Source organism: Penicillium subrubescens (assembly GCF_028828155.1).
Source record: "Penicillium subrubescens strain IBT 31985 chromosome Unknown utg000003l_segment0_segment0, whole genome shotgun sequence".
Lineage (NCBI taxonomy): Eukaryota > Fungi > Ascomycota > Eurotiomycetes > Eurotiales > Aspergillaceae > Penicillium > Penicillium subrubescens.
Genome location: NW_026643153.1, coordinates 379,670 through 399,054, shown reverse-complemented (window position 1 = coordinate 399,054; position 19,385 = coordinate 379,670). Strand labels below are relative to the sequence as shown.

Genomic DNA, 19,385 nt, shown 5'->3' with positions numbered 1-19,385 from the left:
CGGAGAAGGCCAAGTCATCAATGGGTTCCGTTGAGAGACGTCTGCACGTCGCTATATCGGTAAGCGACATTGCCTTTCTATAGGCCGGGGGCTGACGTACATGGCCCCATTACACTTGGGTCATCTAATGACGATCGATTGAGCACAACATGTAGCCGTTACAGTAATTCAAAGTACACGCAAAGGATATGGTAATAGCTTCTTCAGTAAACTCAACTATGAAGGGGTGTCCTTTTGAACCCGGCTGTTAATAGAGTGATATATACGATAGAAGAGAAAAAGTGAATAGGGTGCGGAGGGTGCGGAAGGACCTTGTCTCATATAGTATTGCCGTTCCATATTCAAGCGCAAAAGATGGGCTCTGACTTAGGTCTCTTCCGAATGCGTTCCTACTTGGCCTCCTAATCCATGAAACCTGGGTTGGAGTATAAGGTCTATGTTGAGGTTTGTATGCCCGAGATGCACGGTCATGTTGTGAGAAAATACTCGGCAGCAGACTCCTCGATTTTTTCAATGGGTGGATGTAGGCCAAGCGACCTGAAGATAACGGTTGCGAAAGTAAGAATATATTTGCCGTTATCCTTGTCTATCCTTGCTTAATACGAATTCCAAGAGTTGGCAATTCCCGATTCGGGACTAAGCAGTAGGTGTGCTTTGCAGCTACTCTAGTCGTTCTAGGCATGTAAATAATACCATATTTGCTGACTAATTTCCTGGATCAATTACCTTAGCACACATCGCCAATGATAAGGGTAAACGGAAGGTTACACAGTATGTATGTGTTGGTAACCCCGCCCTAACGCACAGGGTGCTCTACTAGGAATGGGCTTAATCGTTTTATGTCCTAAGTTAATAAAATCTAGAGAAAAGTCGGTGTACGTATGGACAGGTGAGCGTTCAGGTGCATTAGCTTATAAGCTGTGATACGTGTATGCTGAGTCCAGTCAGGTGATGTCCAAATCTTATTATATATAGACGGTTCGGAGTAGGATCTCTGGATTTAGAACTCAGACTCAACGTTGGGTTCTTGAACTTACGATTAGCATCTTAGTATCTATACTATCTTGACCTGAAATTTTTGGATCTGACCAGAGGCAGATATGTCTCAAGTTCTTAAGGGATTTACGGCCGTGAATGACACCAGCCCTTCTGTGGATTCTCAGATGAAGGGAATGAAACGGTATATACCTGAAACTAGTTCCTATGTCCAATTATTTGACGTCATGGTTGACCGCTCCTCTAAATCTTTTCCAGACAATATTCTCCTGATAGAACAGAGGCAATTGCCATTGTTGGGATGAGCTGCCGTTTCCCTGGGGACTCAAACACCCCCGAGGAATTCTGGGAGTTATGTGCCCAAGGACGAGATGCTTGGTCGGAACACCCACCTAGCAGATTCAATGCGAGCTCCTTTTATCATCCGAATGTTGAAAGGAATGGTTCCGTATGGACATCCCGTCCCCCGTCGAACTAAATTCGTGGCTGCTTTTAACAGCCTTTTGCACAGATGGTCATGAGTGGCGGATATTACTTGAAGCAAGATATCTCTCATTTTGACGCTCAATTTTTCCAGATAAGTCCAACTGAAGCGAAGGTACTTTGGGATCATACACGCAGGAATTGTATGTAGCTGACTGTGCCAGGCCATGGACCCCCAACAGAGGATTCTGCTTGAGTGCGTTTACGAAGCTCTGGAGAGCGGTAAGTCGCGCGGCATCATGAATGCTTCTAGTCGCTGACGTTCATTTTTCAGCGGGTATTCGCATGGACAGTATCAGAGGGACCAACACCTCAGTCTACACATCAGCTTTTAATTTGGACTATGATCAACTGCTGAGAAGTGACCCAGAGAACCTTCCCGTGTATCAATCCACGGGAAACGCTCCCTCGATCCTGTCCAACAGAATCTCTCACTTCTTCGACTTGAGGGGCCCCAGCGTCACCATTGACACCGCTTGCTCGTCGAGCCTCGTAGCTATGCATACAGCATGTAACGATTTACGTTCCGGTGAATCTAAACAAGCAATTGTAGGAGCCGCAAACCTGATCATCAATCCGGATCGAGCAGTTGAAATGACTCGACAGGGGTATGTGTTTGCACAGGTCTTCGGGAGCAGGGTACAGTGCTGACCAGATTTCAGCTTCTTTTCACCTGACGGGCGATGTTATACCTTCGACGACCGTGCCGAAGGGTATGCCCGTGGCGAAGGGATTGCCTGCATTGTCTTGAAAACCCTAAATGATGCCCTGCGGGATGGCGATCCCATCAGAGCAGTGATTCGAGAAACTTTCACCAACCAAGATGGAAGAACCGCAGGCATAACATTACCCAACCGTGATGCGCAAGAATTACTGATTCGCTCTGCCTATATAAGAGCAGATTTAAGTCCTCTGGACACCAGTTACATCGAAGCGCACGGTACTGGGACAGCAGCGGGTGATCCAGTTGAGGCCGAAGCCATTGCAGCAGTGTTTGGTGAAGGAAGACCGAGTCATCAGCCACTCCGCCTTGCATCGGTTAAAACAAATATTGGGCATTTGGAGTCTACAAGTGGACTAGCGGGCGTGATCAAGTGTGTGAAGATGCTTGAAAATGGGGCCATCGCCCCGAGCCTCAATTTCAGACGAGCAAATCCACGCATCCCTTTGGAGGAATGGAAACTCATGGTATCTATGCTCCTTCAAACTTTTGTTCGACAGAGGCTGATTTGCAGAACAGGTACCTTTGAAACTGGAATCGTGGCCATCTGATGGTGTTCGACGTGTGTCGGTCAATAGTTTTGGGTTCGGGGGTACGAACGCACACCTTATCATGGAAGATGCAGGCCAATATCTTGCCCTACGTGGAATGAAATCATCTCATCGATCAGTATCCCCTCAGACAGGCAAAGACCCTACTGTGATGGGAAAAAGCGATGGTCAACGGCGGCTTTTCGTGGTCACTTCCAACGACAAGGAAACGTTGAAAATGTCCCTGCAGAATCTAAAACACTACGTTCAAATGCATACCCCTCACCAGGTGGAATGTTTCATGGAGGACCTTGCTTACACGTTGAATCAGCGCCGGTCTATGCTGCCATGGAAGACTGCAGTCTCAGCAGCGTCAGCAGCAGAACTCGTCGAGTCACTCCAAGCCCCGACTATAACGCGGTTATCCACAAAGGTTCCAAGAATTGGTTTAGTGTTTACTGGTCAAGGAGCCCAATGGCACGGAATGGCACAAGAGCTGATCCACGCGTTTCCGGTGTTTGAGTCGACTTTGGTCGAGGCTAATTGCTATTTGCAAAAAATGGGAGCAACATGGTCGATCTTCGGTAGGGGAAATGTTTCACTGAAAAAATGTCATGCCACTGAGGTTCTGACAAAGAATAGACGAGCTGGACCGCGACGCAAGCACAACCAACATCAACATCGCCGCCATCTGCCAGCCGCTGTGTACTGCCATCCAGATAGGCCTAGTAAACCTCCTGCAGTCATGGGGTGTTCAAGCCTCTGCAGTTGTCGGGCATTCAAGTGGGGAGGCTGCTGCGGCTTATGCCGCAGGCGCCCTAACAATGGATGCGGCCCTGTCAATTTCTTATTTCAGAGGATTGCTCTCTACGAACATCTCCAGCAAAGCTCCTCATCTTCCTGGTGCCATGATTGCTGTCGGTGTATCCAAGGAGGAGGCTGAGACTTATATCTCGACTGTTTCTTCAGGATACGTCACCGTTGCTTGCATAAACAGTCCCTCCAACGTGACGTTGTCTGGTGATGCTTCGGCCATCGAGGAGCTCCTCAGACAGCTTCAATCCAAAGAAGTCTTTGCTCGCAAGCTCAAATCGGACACCGCGTATCATTCGAATCATATGCAAGCCATTGCAGACGACTATCTCATGGCATTGCGGGATCTACGAACGAACCCGCTGATCAGAGTTCCATTTTGGAGTTCGGTTACTGGCCAGCTTGTTGAAGCCATAGACCTAGATGCCAAATACTGGGTCAGGCATATGCTTTCCCCTGTAAGATTTGTCGAATCTGTGCGAAATTTGTGCCTTCGCTCCCAACAAGCACACCATCAAGGCTTAGAAAGGCGAGACAGCGCCATCGACTTTCTCATTGAGATTGGCCCACACTCTGCTCTAGCAAGCTCCGTGAAACAGATCCTGGCAACTCCGGAATTGAAAGATGCAAACATTGAGTACACATCTACCTTGCGCCGAAACAGGGATAATGTGGCCGCCATACTTGACTCTGCATCTGCAATATTTACCGCGGGGTATCCCCTCAAGATGAACGCCATCAACCTTCCCAGGTCCCAAAGTTTGCCGCGTGTTCTAGTGGACTTACCCCCCTATGCGTGGAAGCATACCGTTAGCCATTGGTACGAGAGTCGCCTCAGCACGAACCATCGGTACAGAAAACATCCCCGACATGACCTCCTGGGCGCCCCTGTCAATGATTTCAATGAGTTAGAGCCGAGGTGGAGAAACATTCTTCGTGTATCGGATATCCCTTGGGTGCGGGATCATGTGGTGCAATCCAGTATTGTCTACCCGGCTGCTGGATACATCTCAATGGCCATCGAAGCAGTTGCACAATGCATCTCGGATCAAGACACTACCGCACTTGGTTTTAGGCTACGAAACCTTGATATCAGCAAGGCGCTTGTGATTCCCGATGACTCTGACGGCATTGAAACAAATTTTGTTCTTCGTCCATTTAATGGAAGTAGTAGCGGCTCTTCAACTACTTGGCAAGAATTTTGCCTCTACTCACATAGCAAAGAGGAAGGGTGGTCCGAGCATTGTCGTGGTCTGATTGCTATGGAGGGGAAAGAATCGAAATCAGGGATTGACACCAGAGAGAAAAGCCAGGTGCTGGAGACTAACCGGCAGAAATTTGCAGATGGGGCAACTGCTTGCCACGAAGTCATTGACATCCAAGGAGTGTATCGCCTCCTTGAAACTCTTCAGCTTAAATTTGGTGGGACTTTCAAAAACTTGGTCGACGCATATGGCGGACCTTGCCAAGCATTATGTACCGTCGCAATTCCCGATACGAAAGCTGTCATGCCACAAGGTTTTGAATATCCCCATGTCGTCCACCCGGCCACAATGGACGCCATTCTCCAGACCTTCATCATCTCACTAATGAGCACTGGGACACCTGAATCACCTATGTTGCCAAAGTCTATCAAGGAAATTTTCGTCGCCGCAGACATCAACAAGACCGCAGGCCATCAGTTTTCAGTCCATGCGTCTACCCAGTTCAAGGGTCCTCACGAAACTGAAACGGTCATCACGGTGGTTGACGATTCTAACCGTGACAAGTCCACTCTCGTCGAGGTTAAGAAATTGAAATGTGTCTCACTCTCAGGCAGAGACTTAAAACAGAATGTGGAGCGGAGAAAGCTCTGCTATAACATGTCTTGGGAACCTGATGTCGACATGCTCACTCCTGAAATGTCCAGAAAGCTCTTCTCCGCAACATCGGGCGCTGTTGACCCCATCACAATTTCCATTTTGGATCACATTTCCCTCCAATACATTGCGGATGCGCTCAAGGTGCTGAAAGAGTCAGACTATGACAATATGCAGCCGCACCATCAACGATACTATAAGTGGATGCAACTGCAATCCAACCTTGCCTCAGCTGGCAAGCTGGAGACTCTCAATTTACTGGAAGCAGCCCGTGACTCTGTTAATGTTGACAAACTCCGCAATGAGCTTCAAGGAAGCCCCGACGGCCGGTTGCTTGATAAGGTGGGAAGCAATCTGGTTCGCATTTTGACAAATCAAGCCCAGCCTCTAGACCTGATGATGGAAAATGACCTGCTTCATGAATTGTACAGCAACGGCATCGGTGTCGACCGCTCCTCGGCACAACTGGCTTCGTACGTCGACAAGATCAGTCACAAATTACCGAATATGAACATCTTGGAGATTGGCGCCGGTACCGGCGGGTCAACGTTGCCGATGTTGCTGGCATTAGGTGGACATGACAACCGTGACGCTCGCTTTAGTCACTATGCATTCACGGATATCTCCTCCGGTTTCTTCGAGAAAGCACGGGCTAAATTCAACGCCTGGTCAGGTCTCATGAGCTTCAAGAAGCTTAATATCGAGTGTGATCCCGAAGAGCAAGGATTCCAGAAACAGGAGTTCGATCTGATCCTTGCAGCCAATGTTGTGCATGCTACTCGGAGCCTGGATAACACAATGCAGAATATCCGAAGCCTTTTAAAACCAAACGGGAAACTGATTATGGTCGAGATAACGCATCCGGCCGTTCGTGTTTCCTTGATCTTCGGGACTCTACCTGGATGGTGGTTAGGTGAGACTTCTGATGCTGGTATGTGTATGGTCTTTAACCCATTTTGCAGCTACCGAGGAAAGCCGTGAGATGGCTCCAACTCTGGCGGAATCCCAGTGGGAGGCAGTCCTGAAGAAGAACGGCTTCAGTGGGCTGGACGCATGCTTGTGGGACCAGCCAAAAAGGAAGGACCATCTAGCCAGTCTTATCGTATCTACTGCGCTGTCTGCTGTGGAAGATAAGTACCCCGAGGTAACATTGATCCACGACGGATCGCTGGAGAGTACATTCCTAGATCTTTTGCAAGGGTCCTTGGCTAAGGTTGTTGGAGTGCCACCAACATTGAACTCACTGGAAAACGCTCAGGTGGATGGTAAGGCCTGCATTTTTCTCATCGAGCTCAACCGTCCAATTCTCTCTTGTCTCAGTTCTGCCCAGTTCAATGCCATCAAAAGATCCATCACAACGGCCCAGGCTGTTCTGTGGGTTTCTCGTGGAGGTAGAACTCCCTCGTCAGAAATGCCCGAAGCCAGTTTGGTCTCTGGTCTATTCTGTGCACTAAGGTGCGAGTTTAAATTGTCTAAGTTGGTGACGCTTGACCTTGACCCTCAAACTCCCCATGATGAAACAACAGATATAGAGTCGATCATAGGTGTCTTCCGATCCGCTTTCAGTCTCGAAAGTGACAAAACAGAATGCGATAATGAATTTTGTGTGAGGGATAAACTCATATCCATTCCCCGCGTTCTCGAAAATCATCAGATGAACGACTACATCTCAGCGAGAGCTGCGCCGAAACGATCTGCGCAGCAGGCTTTCAGTCAGACCTCTCGATTTTTGCATCTGGAGATAGAGATACCAGGCCTCCTGGACTCGTTCATATTCGTGGACAATCCAGCCTTTGCTCTTCCACTGGGAGATGACGAGGTGGAGATAGAGATTAAAGCCTGTGGTCTGAACTTCCACGACGTCCTGACTGCCATGGGTCACATTGAAAGTGGGCCGCTGGGGTATGAGTGCGGTGGGATTGTCCGAAGTATTGGAAATCATGTGAAGTCCGTCGGTGTAGGCGAACGCGTCTTTGCTTGGGTAATCGGGGCATTCGGCAACTATGTCCGCACCAACAAGAAATTGGTCCAAAGAATACCGCGGGAGATGACCTACGAGGAGGCTGCCTCAGTACCTGCCGTATATTCCACGGCCTACATATCGTTATGTGAAACAGCACGCCTCCGCAAAGGGGAGACTGTGCTCATCCATGCCGCTGCAGGTGGGGTTGGCCAAGCGGCGATTGCCTTGGCTCAGTGGATTGGAGCTGAGGTATTTGCCACGGTGAGCACAGTGGAGAAGAGGCAGTTCATCATGGAGCGGTATCACATTGCCGAAGATCACATCTTCTCTAGCAGAGACACCACATTCGCCTCAGGCGTCATGAGATTGACCGAAAATAAAGGAGTTAACGTTATTCTGAACTCGCTATCCGGGGATGGACTGAGAGAGTCGTGGAATTGCATTTCCATGTTTGGTCGTTTCGTTGAAATCGGCAAGCGAGACCTCTTTTCCAACAGTCTCCTGGAGATGGAGCCATTTCTGCGCCATGTCAGTTTTTCTGCCATTGACCTCGACACCATTCTCTACCACAAGAGCGACTACGCTGCCGAGATCTTGGCAAAAATTATGGAGTTACTTGAAAAGAAGGTCATCGAACCAGTTCAACCCATTACGGTCTTTTCAATGTCCGAGGTTGAGGCTGCTTTCCGATTGATGCAGGGAGGGAAGCATATAGGGAAGATCGTCATTGCCCCACAACCGGGGGATCAGGTCAAAGTAACCAGACCCCATTCTTCACCACAGTGGGCATTACATTAACATGATCTATCTGCAGGCATCCGTGAGAGTGTTGACCAACTCTGTGTTCCGGGACGATGTTTCCTATCTGCTAGTCGGTGGCCTAGGTGGTCTTGGGAAGGCCATTGCTCAGTGGATGGTCTGGAATGGGGCGAAGAACATCGTTTTCCTATCTCGCAACGGGTCAAACTCGCACGGCTCCCAGGAATTTGTCAAGGATCTCGAGAAAGATGGTGCTACCGTCACGAGTCACACTGGCAATGTCTGTGATGAAAAACTGGTAACTGAAATCCTGGAAGAGTGCGCAGTAAAGAAACGTCCCATACGCGGAATTATACAATGTGCAATGGTTTTGAAGGCAAGTTGACCTACTATACTGAAGTATCGTGTATTGATATTTCGAAATTAGGACATCTCATTCGAGAAGATGACTCTCGACGATTATGAATCCGTCCTCCTCCCCAAGGTCGGTGGATCATGGAACCTTCACCGATGCCTCCTGAGGACCGATTTGGACTTCTTCGTGATTCTAGGCTCGGCTGTTGGCGTGGTAGGAAATCCAGGACAGAGTAATTACGCCGCAGCGTCAGCCTTCCAAGACGCTTTATCCTGTCACCGAGTCTCCATGGGCCTCCCGTCGGTAACCATCGACCTGGGTGTCGTTCAAGGGGCGGGATATGTATTTGAAAATGACCAGACGAAAGCCAAGTTGAAGCGGCAGCTCTACGACGAAATTGACATCGAGGAACTTCGTGCGATCTTACAGTTTGTTGTGACCCAGTCTTCTGAGAATCAGTCTTCTCAGGTCATTACTGGTTTACATATCTCTGAGGACCTCGTCCTCGACTCTGAAGAATTTGGCAAAGATCGTCGGAAGCCGCTATGGACACAGGATCCCAAGTTCTCTCATTTACGTTCCGTGTCAGTGATGAGGATTCGAGATAATAATGATCTGGCCAAAGTGCTCCTTTACCGTCTCCAAAAGGCCCAAACCCTAGAGGAAGGGTCGTTAATTCTACAAGAAGCGGTTATTGACAAATTATCTCGACTATTGATGATACCCAAGGATAACATCAGTCCAAATCATACTACTGCCGCCCTGGGTGTCGACTCACTCATCGGCGTTGAGCTGCGCAATTGGGTTTTGCATGAGATCAAAGCTGATATACCGCTCTTTGAGATTCTTGGAAAGGGCTCTATTGCCACCTTGTCCCATCGAATCGCGACCAAATCCGAGCTTCTTGGTCCAGCAGTTCGCATAACGAGCGACCGGAAAAGTCGTTCAGCGGATCCTCTGAGTGACGGAAGACGAGAAGTTACGGAGAATGCGATTCCTCGGGATAACCAAAACGGGACTAAAGGCTTGAAGGAACCGCACCGAGTACGAAAAATGCGTGCGTTGTTTGAGCAGTACTCCCGTGGTCTACAGCCTGCAAGGCATCCGCCGGTGGAAGATGAGAACTGGACTGTGATGCTCATCGGATCCACTGGTTCAGCGGGTTCATATCTGCTGGAGCGTCTGCTCCAGCATCCCAATGTCATCAAAATTATCTGCATCAACCGGTCGATCAACAGCAGGGAACGACAGATTGAGGCGAATGCTTTGCGTGGCCTTCCCACCAATTTCACCCTCGATCGAGTGGAGTTTGTTCAAGCCAAACTGGGTGCTCATGACCTAGGCCTCGCTCCAGAAACCTACAGGTCGTTGCTATCTTCGGTAACGCATGTGGTCCACGCTGCATGGAAACTCGATTTCATTTCCCCCGTCGAGGCATTTGAGCATGATCATCTTTGCGGTGTGCGAAACGTTATCCAATTCAGTATCTCATCGTCCAAGACGCCACGTATCTATTTTCTGTCCAGCCTCTCATCTGTTATTGACTGGCAAAGGCACCATCCAGGATTCATCCCGGAAGAGATCATAGATGATCACAATGCAGCAGTTCCCTTGGGCTACGCTGAATCGAAGCTGGTTGCCGAGCAATTGTTGAGTGTTGCAAGCAAGCGTTGCGGGGTCTTGACGTATGTGATTCGGGCCGGACAACTTACTGGCCCAGTGCATAGGAAAGGCATGTGGAATAGAACCGAATGGTTTCCCAGCATAATTGCCAGCGGGCGGTATTTAGGCCTCTTGCCTGAGACAATGAAGGGAGCTGATACTATCGACTGGGTCCCTGTGGATATCTTTGCGCAAATCGTCATGGAGCTGATGGACGGCGCCGAGATCACGTCTCCTCCTCTCCCGACAGTCTACAACGTCGTAAACCCGCGGTCCGCCCAATGGAGTGTCCTTCTCCCCGCTATCATCGCTTATTTAAACCGGAAAGGGGTTTCTGTTCAAACTGTGCCTTTCGACACTTGGATCAATGCGTTAAAGAAATCCACAACCAGTGGGACGCAGGGCAGTGCTAGTCAGAACCCGGCAAGTTACTTCTTGGAACTTTTCCGGGTCCTTGGGGAAAGGAAGGAAGCCGTAACTCCCGAAATGCGGCGGGCCCTAGCTGCAAGCAACAGCTTAGCTTCGATGGAACCGGTTCAGGAGGAGTGGGTGATGAAGTGGATGCAAGAGTGGGAAATGCACTAGGCTGGTCCGCGGGTAAACGTGCTGGCAAGCTGAGCAGCTCTTATCTCAGTGTTTTCCTATTTGGAAGCTCCGCTGTCCCTTCTACAGTTTTGGCCGTAACGGCATAATGATACAATGCCACCTACCTTCGCAAAATAATTGCGCAGTCGTTTGAAGGTATCTTCCTGAGAAACTCGCCCTGACGCCCAGAGCCCGAGAAATCGGCTCATTAGTAGACTTTAATTTTTGAACATAGAAAAGACCACGATTATCTTCTAAAGAAAATCATGGTCTTTTGCGGGTTGGGCAATACCTGGGCGCTAAGACGGCGCGTAGTTAGTGCTCCTCCACCACTGGCGGTGAGTCGACCAAATAAATCACCCCTAGCGCCACTCGCACCTTGTCCTTGTCCGAGTTACATGCAACACCCGATTTGCTTTTCCTTCGTAGTGCACAGCGTCTAAATTCCATATTGATTGGAAGATTGTACGGCACTACATAGACAGCCCCCTGATTCACTCTAGTGGCATAATAGATTTTCTTGGAGTTCAGAGGAATGTGGGTTGAATTATTCTTTTTCGTAACAAAGAAGCGACTGTGTATAGAAGTGAAAGTACTAACTAATGTCCAATCAACTGTCTTCTTCGTCTAATTAGTGCAGAATTTAATTCTAATGCTTCCCCATTGTTCCTGATGCGCTCTTGTCCTGTATCCCAACATATTTCAATTACTGCTGAGTATACAACGGCCTCCTTTCTTTGAAGGACAACTATGGTCAACTGTTAAACAAAGCATGATTTGTTTAATGTTGAAAGGTCAGTCGGGGGTTGAAGCTAGTTATGAATTGAGGATTTCACGCTTGACATAGGGATCTCTCGACTTCATTCCGATCCGGCTGGATTCCTGATCTGCTGCAGCCTCGAATCACTACACCAAATTGATGCTGTGCGAATATGTATGCGATTTCTGTCTTCGTATTGTGGGCTTCCACTTGCGTCTGTCCCACGAACTTAGGGGGCTACTACACCTGATTCCTGACTTCTACCAACATTTTCCTCGTTAGTCTCACTGACAGCGATGTCAGCAGTGTACGAGGGGAACAAAAATCAACAAAAATAGCTCATGATGGTCTGATAAGGACCACTTCCCAGACAGATCAACCCTCGTATCCGACATCCGTGACCTGCGACCAGTCATTGCGAGGCGATATTCCCTGATCCCATAGTCTCCTTGGTACTTCGGTCAATGCACTTGGAGGTATCGTGGCAGATCGCACATGGAAAAGACTGTCGGGATAGCGAAGAATCCTACTGGCAAGAAACACGAGGAACCTTCGACCAAGGTTCAGCCAACAACTTGTGAGCAGGAGCAAACAACTCCCACCTTTCCCTCCAGTGGAGCCGGACGAAGCGACAGATCGGGTCACTCTTATAAGCACCGAGTCAGATGCCGGGGGAATTGCAAGGAGCTGTGTCGGCAGGGGCCGTGCAGGTATGGATGGAAGTACGCTCTCGCATAGATATGGTGTGGCTTGAAAGTGTCACTAAACTAAACACCGCATGAATCAACAAGCCTTGCCAGTATAACAACATTGATCACCTCATCAGCGCGCCTTGGGGAGTTGCGAACCGCGTTTGCAGTACACACTACTCCTCTACCATAAGCAACGGCCTACCCTTATCCTTCGTGATTCGCAAATCAAAGTGAGATCTCGAAGAGCAGACGTGGAATGCGACCGAGAAAGATGAGAGATCGGAGGACAAAAGGCCTTGTTCATCGCGGTGCGTCAGCTGCAAGGTCAACGGCGGCGCTATAGGCCACTTTTCTGGATGAGAACCATTGCTGTGTGCGAGGGGGTGTTCCGGGGTGTTCAATGAGGCTGAGATTAGGGCCGCTCAAAATTGTAGGTGGACAGAAGCGCGTCGCGTCGTGTTGCGTCATCCGCGTGCTATCAAAGGCAGTGGCGGTGCCAGGAATCCCCTCTGCCAAGGCTGATTGATGCCCGGGATGCGATCCGTCACGGTTGTTGATTGCGCTAGTTGGTTGGTTGGTTGGTTGACGTCATTTACCCCGACCCCTCGCAGCAAAAAGTTGCTTTACCCAACTAGGCCAAAATACGAATCCGTACCTAGCCTAGCGGGCTATGGTTTATAATCCAACTTTAAAAGCGATATGCAGGATACAACTACTTTCTAAATACATGCTGATTGATCCCTGAGATTGTTCCAAACTTCCTGGACGGTGAACTTTGAGCCTCACTTGGTAAAGCCTGTCGTGGCCTTGTTGCCATTTGCGGTATTAGGCTGCCCTCATGGGGCGGCTATAATGAGTTCCCAGATAAGGCGGCCAACAGTTGTCCTCGGCTGGCTGCATTTCCACTAGAAATCGCGAGAATGCTGGCAGTGCTGAATTTAAGAACCTGGACAATGATTGGGCGGCGGATGCGGTTCTTGGGCGTTTCATTTTGCTTTTGTCAAGCTTGAATGGCGACGGTTTATTAAGGAAATGGCGGTGAAGATATTCGATTGTAAGTATGGGGTTGGGAGGCGTAGGGTTGAGGTTTAGTCGTCGGCTGCGGTGAAGATGTGATAGGTTGCTGGAGAACAGAGGCGTAGGTATGTGGTTGACATTGGGGGAGAGAGGTGGTTGTCGGGGTTGGTCGGATGGGTCGTGGAGGACAGGTGGCTGGTAGCGATGCTAGCGGTTCTGATTCGAGCCTGGCGGGTAGTAACTCGGCAGGAGTCTCAAGGTCGAGTTCCGCTTGGATCTCTGGTGTGGGAGCTGTTGGTGCCGGGTAAGGTTCGGGTCGCGAATTAGAATCGGGAGCGGTGATATGGGTAGATGGGGTTGCGGAAGAGGGCGTGCCGGCGTGATTAGATGGAGACGGTAGAAATGGTCTAAGGTCATGGCAAATAACTTGCCATAAGCAGTCTTCTTTGTGTATTTTCGATAAATCGCCAGTGGGGTTTTCCTGGATGGCCTTCAGCGGGACCACGGTCTCACAGGTAAAGCAACATGCGGTGTCGCCCACTCCAGCGGACTTGGTGGTAGAGACCAATTTGGGCAATTTGATGGGGCGTGACACCAGTATGGAGCTGGCGTTGAAATGAGATAGCTCTGGCTGCGAGGGTTGAATAGGTGGTTGAGATGCGTAAGAGGGGCTTCACGATGCGTTGTGGGGTGGTTCGGTTAGACGACAAGGTGGATTCGGTGGTGGGGTGAGAAGCTGCGAACGGGCTGGGGATGATTTTGAAAGGTTTCTGGTTCCCACCAGGGCCTGGTGGATGAGTCTCCATCACCCTCCGTCCTTTTCGGCTCCTTGTATACCTCCTTGTATCCAGTAATCGCCGATTGCGCTAGTTATGGCTTATTTTGCTTGGGGTTGAGCTGTGATGTCGATCATGTTAGGATACTGCCGTCTCCTTCCGGTTGCGCCCCGCCTTAGTCAGCTATAAATAGGAGTAATCCCCCAATAGGAACTGTGTGCTTCCCGACTCTCACATAAACAACCCTGGCGCCACACCCCTGTCCGAGTTACATGCAAGACCCCGATTTGCTTTTCATTCGTAGGTGCAAAGCGTCTCTAAATTTCATCTTTATTTGAAGATTGTATGGCGCTACACGGACAGTGAGCTCTCATATGACTCCTGATTCACTCTAGTGAGCACACTGTTGTAAGTTGCAAAAAGGAAGCTTAATACTTCTTCTTGAAGGAAAACATGAGGGTATATATACAACGCGAAGTCCAAGTTGATTGGAAATCAACTTGGTTCTTCTCATACATAGAGCAGGAATTATTTCCGATGTTGCGGCTTCATTCCTGAGCAGCCACAGCCCAAATCACAACACACACAATTTTTCTTGTAATTCAGAGGAAATTTGATTTATTATTCATTTTTGATGAGATGCAAGTGACTATACATAGAAGTTAAAGTCCAAATTTATTTTCAATCAATTTTCTTCTTTGTGTAGATAGTGCAGCAATTATTTCGATGTTGCGGCATTGTTCCTGATGCGCTCTTGTCTTGTATGTAGAGAAATTGGAGCCTCAGTCAAATGTCTCAAGTGAACTAGCCACGCTCAAACTATATGAAGTCTGATGGGCCGTATTTCCTCTGAAGATTCTGGAAAAATAATTTAAAGCGAAGTAAACTATGTGCGTAAACATCGAATACTCTCAAGAACCATAGCTGCGGGTGTGGCAGATGCCATGGCACAGCATTCTGGTATGCTGACCATTATTTTTGGCCGAGAGCCTGACCAAATCGAGCTAAAGCTTCACTTATATCCCAGGGATGAATGCAGCACTCGAGAACTGCCAGCTTATTTGGTTCTCTCAGAACACGATCCACTGCCAATAGTAAATCGTCGTGGGTCTTGATGCGCATCACAAATAGAGCTGGATTGTTTTGATCTCTTCTTTCCACCTCTGTCAGATAGTTGTTCCCGTTTCCAGGGCTGTGGGATATATTGCACAAGGTCTCCGCAAAGAGAGCATAGTTCCAATTGCTGACGTAATTATATGGACCGTCGTGGATTGCACTCTGATAGATTCGGATAATTAGTTGTTGATCCAAAGCTGGCCTCGACTCTTACCTCAATTCTGTATCCCATGTTATTGAAGATGAAAATCACGGAGTTCATTTTCAATCGAATCATCGTGCTCAACTCCTGGGCTGTCATTTGGAAGCTCCCATCCCCAATCATTAAGACTGAACGCCCTTCTGGCCGGGCAAGTTGAGAACCCATTGCTGCTGGTAAACTCCATCCGATAGAACCATACAACAGCTGCATTTGATAGTCTACCCGGGGCGGGAGTTTGATCATCTGCGCATTGAACCAGCTGTCACCAGTTTCCGCTATCAGGGTATCATTAGGTTGTAATAAGGACTGGATTGCCTTCAAAATTCCTGCTCTCGTTAGGGGCTGGCTAATAGAGCTCTCCATACTTGTCCCGTTCGAGGGGGTTGCCTCATGGCTGGCGGAATTGTGGCTCTCCATGCAGTAGCCAGTGAGATTGGAATGGACAATACGCTCCGATAGATCAGCCATTGTGGCAGGACCGATCAAATTACCCTTCGGTACCCGAAGATGATCAGGGCTTAGATCTAACATCGGGGGGTGGGCCCCTTTACCAGGTTGTAATCGGACGAACGTGTCCCGATCCCAACCCACAAGTCAGAATTCATCACCACATCAATGCATGCTGGGTCCGAAATTGACCCCCAGAAAGTACCCTGAAACTGGGGATGTTCTTCAGGGACTAGGGACTTGGCGTCGGGCTGGCAGAACACAGGACATCCTAACTTCTCGATAAAAGAAAGCAGAGTATCCCGGGTTAGGCCGTGTCGCGCAAGTGGTCCAACGAGTATTACCGGGCTTTGTGCTTCCCTCCAGTACCTAGTAAAGAGATCTAATGCGTCTTGGACAAGACTAGGTAGAGATCCTCGTGGTCGCGAGAGGATGAGCGGTCTGGGAACGTCGCATGAGTACTCGGCAAGATTAGCCGGGAGCTCGATATAAACCGGAAGTGAGTTCTCAAGACAACGGAGAAGTGCCTGATCCAGGACAGATGCCGGATTTGCTTTGAGATCCAGACGGACGGAAGCTGTAGTCACATGCTCAAACATTCGGATTGCCTGGTCTCGATCTTTCAGCCCAGTCGTATGATGAATCAAACAATCTTGTCCAAATGTGTCGGTTGGAGGAGCCCCGGAGACAACAATGACCCGCAGTCGTTCGGAATATGCACCGGCAATTGCGTTGAGCAGCGACAGCCCTCCTACCATAAAGGTGACAAATACAACTGCAGCCCGAGCGGGAGATGATCGTGAGTACCCATCGGCAGCATAGCCGGCATTCAATTCATTGCAGCAGCCCACCATCCGGAGGTTGGGGTTTTTCAGAATTTGGTCGATGAGAGTCAGGTTAAAGTCCCCTTAGGAGTCTAGTTAGCATGGTTCTCAGAGTTAGAACCTCTCGCAGGCCGAGCCTTACCGGGAACGACAAAATAATCCCTGATCCCAATCTCTTCCAGCCGCGATGCCAGCAATGTCCCAATGTTATATTCGTTGGGCCGAAATTTTGGGGCTTTTCCTATTAGACCATCCACCATTGTCTGGGAAGTAGGGATTTTCAGCACAGTCCGTCCTTGCATCTTGCCCTGCTCCATTTTCTCAAAGACTGCGGGAAGCTCTTCAAGGGAAACTATTTGATACTGAATAGGGAAGCGTTTCTTCGCATAGAATACTAGTGCCTCTTCGGTCTCAGCAGGGCTTCCGACGTACGACCCCTTCACTATTTTTTGCTTCAAGACCGTCGAAAACAGATCAGCCGTAATGACGGCATTCTTAGGCAGACCGACAACGACGACCGTTCCTTTTGGCCGGACGTACTAGGTACAAGATTAGTTCAAAGACAAGACAGTATGTCAATCTCATGGAGCTTGCCTGAATAGCCTGACCAATTGGCCACTCTACTGATGCGACCACAATGGCAGCATGAGGTCCTCCCCCGGTAAGTTCCTGAATTTCAGGAATCAGATTCTCTTGGGAGGCGATATAGTCCACGAAGTAGTCAACTCCAATCTCTTCCACCAGCATAGCTTGCTTGCTGGACCCTGTCGAAAGCGCCAGTACACGATATCCAAGTGCTTTGGCATACTGACAAGCGAGGGTACCGAGGCCCCCACCGGCTCCGGCAATAGCTGTGGTCCTTGATTAGACGCAACAATGAATGTGCTATGAGATTGGTAGAATTACCAACAACCTGTCCTGGTTTGAGATGACTTTCTTTCAGTGCTTTGTATACCGTCACTCCAGCACAAAGAATCTGATCGTGACTGACGTCAGCAACATCAAAGTTAACTGGGCCATATCAAGTGGATTCTGACTGACAGGGGCAGCTTCGTCCAAAGAAACCTCGTCCGGTATGCGAACAGCATTCGTTGCTTTGCACACACAATACTGCTGAAATGTACCATTAACAGTATAACCGGAATTTTTGGCATTAGGACAGAGTTGCTGGTCACCATCGTTGCAGAACTCGCAACTTCCACAAGTTTCATTAATCCACTGTGGATCAACCATCTTATGTCAGCATCGAGAAATTTCGTGACTGGAAATTTGAAGAAATGAGGATTACCTGTACCCCAACTCGATCTCCAACTGATACTCGACTGACGTTGTCCCCTCGGGCAACTACCACCCCGGCTCCTTCATGGCCACCTGCCCGTAGTGAGAATATTTATCAAGTGATTCAAGAGTATAGAAGATGACTTACCAACCAAATTTTTCTTGGTCTCAATGGGCCAATCTCCTGTTCTAAGTTAACCGAAGATATTCTCCACGTCTATCCCTGAGTCAAACCTTTCCATGCGTGCAAATCAGTATGACACACTCCTGAATAGTGGATTTGAACTAATATCTCGTCAAAGGAAATTGATGGCACTCGAATTTGAGTGTACATCAAAGCTATGGTATTTAGCACAATTCTTGAAACCAAAATAAGATTGAGGATACATCGCAGTATTTACCTGAAGCTTTCTTTTCAAACACCTGTGCCCACTGCGTCGTCGGGATCTCCAGTACCCCGTGATTCCCGTTCATTTTTTTTGAATTCATTGTTGTCATCTTTGCGCTTTAGATTAATTAGAAGCCGTAAGATGGCATAGCCGGTAGGATATGAGCTGTATCGAAAGCCAAACGATAACTCTCTGGAGAGCCAATGAAGATCTCAAATAATAATGGCCTTCAGAGCTGCTTTGAAGAGTTTTAGAGAGTCTGATGCGATAACAAGTCCATTCCGTACTGGCATGCTCCTGCTATTTATCCTCTCCTGGGCTTCTAGCTGATTCTTTGCCACTTTCCAAAAATATGTTGGGTTTACCAAGTATCATGTAAGTTAGTGTGCCGATTAGGTGCCCTTTCGGTTAGGTCGGAAACTGACCTGCCTATCGTTCGGACAGGGGCTATCCGGAACTACTAGATTGAGTTGAACGTGCATGACAACAATCATGGTTACACCGAGTAAGTGTCGTGTAGCACACTTGAAGTGACCCAGTCCTCTTTAGCAACTTCATCTTTTTCTGGGCCTTCTAGCTGATTCGTTGCCACTTTCCAAACCCATGTTGGGCTTACCAAGTCTCAAGCACGTTGGCGTGCCGAGAGGCCAAAATGCCGCAATGGAATGCGATAAACACGAAACCTGATGGCTTCCTGTCTTTTAATTGGTAGGTGGCGTCTCGGCCTCGTGACCGTGCTGAAATCTCTGCAAGAAGATGTGCTTACGATACGTTTTGCTCAAAGGCAATGAGATAAATCCTTACAAGATTTGACATATAAATATCTCCATTTATCTGATACGACTTTCCTTTCAACCAGATGACACCATGTCAATCCTGCTGAGATCACCGCGTTTTATGCTTTTCCAGAAATTTCCTGCTATCAAAGCGATCCCAACTCGTTTTTCCACTTTTGCAAACGCTACTGGAAAATTACCAGTCACAACAAGCCAGAGTGAAAGATCCACAGATCCTTGTTCAAAATCAGTCAAATGGAAAGAAGTCAACAACGGCCAGTATATTAGGTCATTTGATCCTTTTGAACAGATCTTTTCGTTCTTTTGTCATGATCCGGCCAGACCAGAGTCTCGGAGCCTCGACATCGTGGCCAGCGTTGGA

General features: G+C 48.6%; 3 protein-coding genes across 3 annotated transcripts; 1 reads left to right on the top strand and 2 right to left on the bottom strand.

Annotated features, from left to right (window-relative positions):
- Positions 1-1,100: 1,100 nt before the first annotated feature.
- On the top strand, positions 1,101-10,726 carry N7473_004295 (Type I Iterative Polyketide synthase (PKS); the record flags this gene model as incomplete). The annotated part of the gene is made up of 11 exons (XM_057150235.1): positions 1,101-1,180; positions 1,255-1,444; positions 1,496-1,594; positions 1,644-1,701; positions 1,754-2,087; positions 2,142-2,667; positions 2,720-3,314; positions 3,373-6,315; positions 6,365-8,121; positions 8,180-8,422; positions 8,552-10,726. The coding sequence occupies 11 exons, from the start codon at positions 1,101-1,103 to the stop codon at positions 10,724-10,726; spliced, it is 9,000 nt and encodes a 2,999-aa protein (XP_057010345.1).
- A 4,217-nt stretch (positions 10,727-14,943) lies between these two features.
- On the bottom strand, positions 14,944-15,757 carry N7473_004294 (uncharacterized protein; the record flags this gene model as incomplete). The annotated part of the gene is made up of 2 exons (XM_057150234.1): positions 14,944-15,249; positions 15,302-15,757. The coding sequence occupies 2 exons, from the start codon at positions 15,755-15,757 to the stop codon at positions 14,944-14,946; spliced, it is 762 nt and encodes a 253-aa protein (XP_057010344.1).
- A 56-nt stretch (positions 15,758-15,813) lies between these two features.
- On the bottom strand, positions 15,814-18,312 carry N7473_004293 (Polyketide synthase enoylreductase; the record flags this gene model as incomplete). The annotated part of the gene is made up of 9 exons (XM_057150233.1): positions 15,814-16,643; positions 16,703-17,099; positions 17,185-17,411; positions 17,467-17,536; positions 17,602-17,793; positions 17,849-17,931; positions 17,987-18,022; positions 18,073-18,177; positions 18,240-18,312. The coding sequence occupies 9 exons, from the start codon at positions 18,310-18,312 to the stop codon at positions 15,814-15,816; spliced, it is 2,013 nt and encodes a 670-aa protein (XP_057010343.1).
- Between the last annotated feature and the right edge of the window lie 1,073 nt (positions 18,313-19,385).